Source organism: Babylonia areolata, chromosome 3 (assembly GCF_041734735.1).
Source record: "Babylonia areolata isolate BAREFJ2019XMU chromosome 3, ASM4173473v1, whole genome shotgun sequence".
Taxonomy (NCBI): Eukaryota; Metazoa; Mollusca; class Gastropoda; order Neogastropoda; family Buccinidae; genus Babylonia; species Babylonia areolata.
Genome location: NC_134878.1, coordinates 46,620,252 through 46,627,751, shown reverse-complemented (window position 1 = coordinate 46,627,751; position 7,500 = coordinate 46,620,252). Strand labels below are relative to the sequence as shown.

Sequence of the window (7,500 nt, the reverse complement as noted above, 5' to 3'; positions counted from 1 at the left end):
ATATATATATATATATATATATATATATATATATATATATTGGGGTGGGGGGAACGGTACACAGCTGCCGCTAATCAGGCTGCCTGAACTTTTCTATGCATTATGAAGTATGTGTTTTCCAAATAAAACAAATGATGAAGAGAGAAAAAAAAAGAACAAAAAAAAAAGTAAGATAGAGTTGTTGTTTTGTTGTTGTTGTTGTTTTTTAGGTTACCTTTCTGAATGTCTCCATTGAAGGCCCTGGGAAAGTGATAAGGCCAAAAGATTTGGCTGAATGCAGCACAACCACCCCTGTCACCATCTGTAAGAAAAGAAAAACAAAAGCACATGCATACTTTTCCCTCCCACCCCCTTTTGTTTTTCGCTTTAGCTTTTATTCCAACAGTGCAGCCTCACAGTGCACACACGATACAAAAGTATCATGCTGATACATGATCAACATTTCAAGACAAACAGATACATACTTTTTAATAATAAAAGTGATGTGAGTTCAAACCACAAACACACTCTCATATTGCGCATGCATACACACACCAACGCACACAAAAACGCACACACACACACACGCACACACGCACATATACACACACGCACACATACACACACATGTATGCAAGCACGCACGCACGCACGCATGCACTCACACACACGCACATATACACACACGCACACACATGCATGCATGCACGCATGCACGCACGCACACACACACACACACACACACACACACACACACACACACACAACAGTGAGAAAGAAAGATGCCCCAGAGAACACACACACACACACACACACACACACACGCCCACGCACTGTCTTCAGCTGTTCAGGTGAAACATAACCTAAAGGCATGTAGGGGATCACATCCAATGATGCATAATAAGATTTGGAGACATGACTCATCGCTGTTCACATTAACACTGCTTCATAATCAGATGTCTATGTAGCCAGCAAACTACCCCCCTCCAAAAACTGTAAACTGTGTTTCTATAGTACTAATGATTGTGCTTTTATGACTCTTTTATATGTTTGTACTTCATCTAAACGTGCTTACTCAATTAATTTTCAATACTGGATTTGTAAAGCGCTTTTGCTTGTGTCTGCATGTATTTTTGTGCCATATGCAAAATAAATTAGTATCAGTATTATTACGGAAAACAGAAAGCAGTCCAATGACAGAGAAGTCACAGTCCAATGACTTGCCAGGCAGACAATGAGGCAATCGAAACAGCCTTGGAAATGGGTTGACACCGAAACCAACATGTCAATACTGTAATATCCATGCCAGGCGATGCAGCACAAGCTTCATGGCCTGTATGTTTCAAACTGCAAATGGTTGCATGTGTAGTGTGTGTGTGTGTCTGTGTGTGTCTCTGTGTGTGTGCATGCGCGCATGTGTGTGTGTGTGTGTGTGTCCATGCACGCACTTGTGTGGGCACACTTGTGGGAGTATACACACATGTATGGGTGTATGCTGAATGTTTTGGTTTTTGTTGTTGTTTTCCAATTATTTGCCTTCGGAGTATCTTTCGCCTTTCATTTCAATATATTTCAAAGTATTTCCTTTCTTTAAAAAAATTTGTATTGCATTCCATGTTAATGTTTAACTTTTACACAAAACTAGGGTAGACTCTCAAGGCCTAACCTGTGCGTTGTTGGGTTTATGCATAGGTCAGGACTTTCTTTTTTTTTCTTCTTCTTCTTTTTCAACATAAATGTGGTGTAGCATATACTATATGGCTAAATCTGTTCACTTTGATGCCTCCATAAAACTGAAACTGAAACTCCCATCCCCTGACTGCTAAACACACAACGATAAATCAATACAGATATAACTAACCTCAATGAAAGCAAGCGAAAAACACAACCACACACGAAAAAAAAAAATAGTAAAGAATAAAAGATCACAACAGAAACTGTGGAACAAAGAAAATCCCAGAAGCCTGAGAATGCATGCAGTGTGGAAAGCAAAACATTAAACAATTTTTTAACGTAACACTGACGGGTGCAATAGCCGAGTGGTTAAAGCATTGGACTTTCAATCTGAGGGTCCCCGGTTCAAATCTCGGTAACGGCACCTGGTGGGTAAAGGGTGGAGATTTTACCGATCTCCCAGGTCAACATGTGTGCAGACCTGCTTGTGCCTGAAATCCCTTAAAGTGTATACGCAAGCAGATCAAATACACATGCTGAAGATTCTGTAATCCATGTCAGTGTTCGATGGGTTATGGAAACAAGAACGTACCCAGCATGCACCCCCCCAAAAACAGAGTATGGCTGCCTACATGGCAGGGTAAAAACAGTCATACATGTACAAGCCCACTCGTGTACATACGAGTGAAGCTGGAAGTTGCAGCCCATGAACGAAGAAGAAGAAGGAGGAGAATGTAACGTTGCTTGCTTTTAACAATGTCAATATTGGCAATATATTATTACATAGACACCTACGGTTATTTCACATACACTCTCTATGTAAAGTACACACACACACACACACACACACGAGCTAACCAGTGGAGAAATTCAAGTGTCACACATTACAAACAACCATCCATTCAAACCCACCAACCCCTCTCTTCACAACCCTGAAGCTCACCAGAGGTGTCACCTTTGAAAACTTCCCCCTTTCCTCCAACAACTATTCGCATGCACAACACAGACACACACACAACAATCAAGTCAATACCACTGACCCCATTTCCACTACACTCCCCCTCCTCCAATCCCTCCTCCTTTCACCCCACTCCCTTGCCACCCCCCCTGCATACATAAAACCCATGCCTATTCTCATAAACACACAGTGTTCAATGTCAAGCCTGTGCACATAATGCAACTTTTTTTGCTCCCAATATCCACAGACCATCCTATGAATCAAAGTTTAGTTATAAGACACTGGAATGTTAAAAACAAACAATGTTTTCCATGCCTCTGCATCATATTCTCCCACCCCCCAATCTCCTCATATTTCTTGCTTCTAAAGTTAAAGTTAAAACTGAACATTTTGCAAGAGCAAAGACAGCCTTTTCATTTTCTGTATATGACAGAAGAATTTCAACTTCATATTTTGTAGTGTGAAGCTCAGCGAAAATATTGATGATAGTGAAAAATCAATATTTTGGTAAAATCTAAATAAAATAACAACACGGCTGATTCTTTGAAACAGAATATCTGCTTCATCTACAACACTCTGAGAATCTAAGCACTTGACCACCTGAGAGAAAGAGAGGTGGTGGGGGTGGGGGGGTATGGAGGGGGGGAGAGACAGACAGACAGACAGGCAGAGAATCATTTGTGCTTGTGAATATGCATATTTGCCTGGAAACATATACATTGTGCACTTATCCATGTAATTCATAGCATCAAAGTTAACTCCACATGCAAGTTTCACACACATACATGCTCATGTGCATGCACACATACAACTGCGTGCATTGCATAAAAATGCATTTGCACAAGAATTAGCAAGATAGTAATACAGTAATGAAACTGTAGAATTCTTCCATCATTAAAATTATCACTACCAATTAACAAATTGACAAATATCATTTATCATTAACTGCGGTGTCACTGTGTGAATATTTGCATTGATGCCAAACGCTATGGAAGTTGCAAAAATAATGATGATTGTGCGCAGCAGTACCAGCAGCCCCAGAGGATACTGGACAGACAAGAAAACAAAACACAAAAAACAACAGTGTTGTCACTGTCACTGTGTGTATCTTGATTTGCAAGCTACTTACCTGACCAAAACCAAGGAACTGAAATGAAGGAAACCTGAAAACAAGAACAAATTCTATTTTTCAACACAAATCAACATGTGATGAAAAGATACAATGCATAAAACTATTCAAACACGCTCACAAACACACATAGACACACACATAGACACACACACACACACACACACACACACACACACGTGTGGGTGGGGTATGGGGGTGGGGAGGGGGGGGGAGAATATGTTGTCACAGAGCAAGATCACCCTTTTTTTCCTGTCTGCCAACAGTGCATGTGGTCGTATCATCAAAGTGTATTTTTCTTCCAGTTCCCTTTCACACAAGTTTAACTAGAAAAATCAAACTGAGCGACTAGTCATTCTGATTAAACGATAACCGAAGTCCTGTGTGCAGCAGGAACTTGGGGCACTGAAAAAGAACCCAAGTGCTGTCCTCTGACAAAATTCCACAGAAGAAATCCACTCTGACAGGTACACAAACATGCATGCACTCAAAGCCTGACTAGCGCATTGGGTTCTGCTGCTGGTCAAGCATCTGCCCAGCAGATGTGGAGTAGCATATAAGGATTTGCCGAAACACAGTAGCACATCCTTGAGAAACTGAAACTGAAACTTTCTCCCATGAGCATCTCTTGTTGCTGCAGTTTATTTTATGTTTGGCACATGCATGCTGTGAATATGAGCACTTTATCGTCTCATCTGAAACTTAGGTGAAAGACTGGCACCCAGGTCAAGGTCTTGTGGAAGGGGGAGTAAAAACCCAGTCTGCATGCAAATCGAACGCAGGAAACTCACTTCCCAACTGGCCACTCTACTTCTTGTCCAATGCTCCTACTTGCCATATCTATTGTACTAGTATTGAGTATCAATATGTTAAACTTGAAGTGAACTAAATAATATCATAAGCTAATAAAGTTTGGTCTTTCAAGCTGTTACTGGTCCAGGATCTTGCAATCTTCAGAATTCAACTTCCAGTGGACACTGACACTGACAGCAAAGTACTTGCTGGACTTCGGTCCACTATGTAATGGACAGTGGACCACAGGGTAAACAGGCCTGCAAGACAATGTATTATATGCCTTGGGAACAACAGGCCTTGAAGACAATGGCACTGTAGAAATAAACAGGCCTGAAGAACGACTAGCTTGGGGGGAACCAAACCTGGGGGACAATAAGCCCTGGTGGTCATTCACTCATTGTAACACATGAATCTAATGCCCTACACACATTGAATAAGCTCTGATTTGTCTGTATTCCACTAGTTATTTTTCACCAGTGCTCTGCCACTTTGATTTTACCCTCTGATCATAGAGGAATTTATTTTGCATTCAAAACTTACCCTTTGGGTGTTGTTGTTTTTTCTGCTTTGCTGATGGATGCATGTATAATCATATCTGAATCTAATGAGAATTTGCAATTTAAAAATTATATCTATACATAAATTGTCATACTGTGTGTGTGCACACGTATGCGTGCATGCATGCATGCGTGTGTGTGTGTGTGTGTGTGTGTGTGTGTGTGTGTGTGTGTGTGTGTGTGTGTGTGTGTGTGTGTGTGTGCGTGTGTGTGTGTGTGTGGTTGCGTGCGTGAAGTGAAAATGCTGATTTACACAGGTGACTTGCTATTGTGTTGGGGTGGTGGTGCATACCTGTGACATATGTCGTTATGTGTTTTAAAAAATCAATAAGTAGGATTGGGGGCAGGGGAAGGTGTGTGTGTATATCAAGTTCAACCCTTCATTTGCATTTGTATCTTTTTCAATGCATTTTATGACAGCCTATGGAACAGAGATAAAATCATAGTCTAAAGTATACATCAAGCATATCTCTCCCTCTTATTTTGCATTAAAACAAACAAAAAAGATAGCAAAAAAAGATTGTGAATATGGAGGTGGGACGGGGTGGGGCGCAGGGGGGAGGGGGGTGGAGCTTGGATAACACCTGGCCTAGAGAACATCTGGCCTGATCAGGGGAAGCGAGGGGCAGGTTGGGAGTGGAGGGGGACAAACTGGCTTGGGGGTCAACGTCGTTCGGGCAGTTTTGAAAAACTTTTTTTTTCTTCTTTTTTTTTTACCTAGATTTCCAAAGAATATAATAATAAACCGTTTCAATTTTTTTCTGATGTTCGAGACTCACTTGTAGCTTGTGAGCACCGTTTTGTTGACGACAACGATGAGGAAGGAGGCACACCCATAGAAGACTGCTGCCAACAGTCGAAGCATGAGAGAATGTTGTGGCTTGCTCTCATCGACTTCCGTCACAACCATCGCTTGCCGATCGTTTTGTCGCGAGGTGTCGGTCATGATGGTTGCCTAGATAAGGTGCGCCGACGTTCCAAAATTATACCAGGCACAACTGTTAAACAGCAGAATAGGCTCTGATGAACTGCTCCCAAACTGCTGTTCGTGTTAGCTGTCTCATGGATTGAATGTACACCGTCTGCTGTTGTCATGAAACATTTGAAGTTGTCGTTCTTGACAGGGAAAAACTACTCTGCAAATGATACCTTTTTTAATGAGTTATTTCCCTTCCAGTAGGACTTCTTTTTTCTTTTTTATTCTTTTTTTTCCCCCTTCTTTTTTCTTTTCTTTTTTGTTTTTTTCTTTGTTTCTTTTTTTTTTTCGCGATGCCTTTCTGTCTCATTCACGTTTCATCTGTCTGCTCTTGACTGTCTTTGTAGGTGACGGTTTTCTCACTCGTGCTACAGGGGATCCAGAACTCTTAACACATCATATCATGTGTCTAGCGGCTTTTTGGCTTTATTAGGGTTTTGCCTGATCATTAGGACTTTTTTCTTTCTTTCCTTTTAACTTTTTAGAAGAATGTGTAATTAAATGTCCCTCCAACAAATGACAGCGACGATCGAGTACCCCATTCCTCGAGAAAGGCCAATCTACAACAATGCCAAAATTGACCACCACACCATCAGCCTGAAAAGCCTCCGCCGAGCAAGATATCATGTTGAAGATCATTCTGGACAGACTGAAACGACTCACTGTTGACAAAACACCTGCTGCTTATATCACGGCCGGGAGATCATTGTCCCGCGGCAAAGGAGACCAAACTGATTACATTAGCACCGAAATCAGGATCAGTTCACAGTGAGAAACTGGAAACCGTCCCGGCAAAGCTTTTGAGTCAACCGGCTGACTCGGAATATCTCGGAGCACTGTATATTTTCAGACGAAGGGTCCTGAAGCCAGAAATACTCTCCAGGACAGCTCACTGACAACACTGAACCGGGACAGTGCTGAAACTGAAGCCCATCTGGAATGACAGCAACTGAACATCAGTCACCGCGCTCAGCTCAAAGATCGGACTACTGCGCTCCGCTTAACTGTCATTTCGCCGGATCCATATTTCCGTATGGCCGTGGACTGACCTTGACAGCTGAACTTCAGATTGAAATACAGGCCACAGAGATGAGGTGAGATGCTTCCGAGAGATCATTAAATGGCATCACAGCCATCACAAACGATGAAGTGCGTATGAGAAACTGAAAACGGCCCAGAATTACTCCCCTCCTTCTTTGTGTAATTAGTGTGGTCGGCCGGGTGGGGGTACTAGTAGGGGTCGGGGGATGGCGGGGCTACACACTCTGTGACACACACACACACACACACACACACACACACACTTCACTGAGTCCGTTTCCAAGCTTCAGTATCACAAGACTAGTTCGCCTGGAAATGACTTCATGAATGCTGACAAAGGGGACAGTCGGTGATCTGGGCTTGATGCTGATGTGCTCGGCTTTTCAACAAA

General features: G+C 42.1%; 1 protein-coding gene across 1 annotated transcript in view; it reads right to left on the bottom strand.

The window, feature by feature from the left end:
- The window catches only part of LOC143280584 (solute carrier family 35 member D2-like protein), a 33,149-nt gene extending 26,963 nt beyond the window's left edge, over positions 1–6,186 (bottom strand). The window contains exons 1-3 of the mRNA XM_076585295.1: positions 5,872–6,186; positions 3,741–3,774; positions 215–301 (exon numbers count right to left, since the gene is read on the bottom strand). Coding sequence (XP_076441410.1) covers positions 215–301; positions 3,741–3,774; positions 5,872–6,038 — 288 coding nt within the window. The 5' untranslated portion in view covers positions 6,039–6,186. The remainder of the gene's footprint in view (positions 1–214; positions 302–3,740; positions 3,775–5,871) is intronic.
- Positions 6,187–7,500: the final 1,314 nt, after the last annotated feature.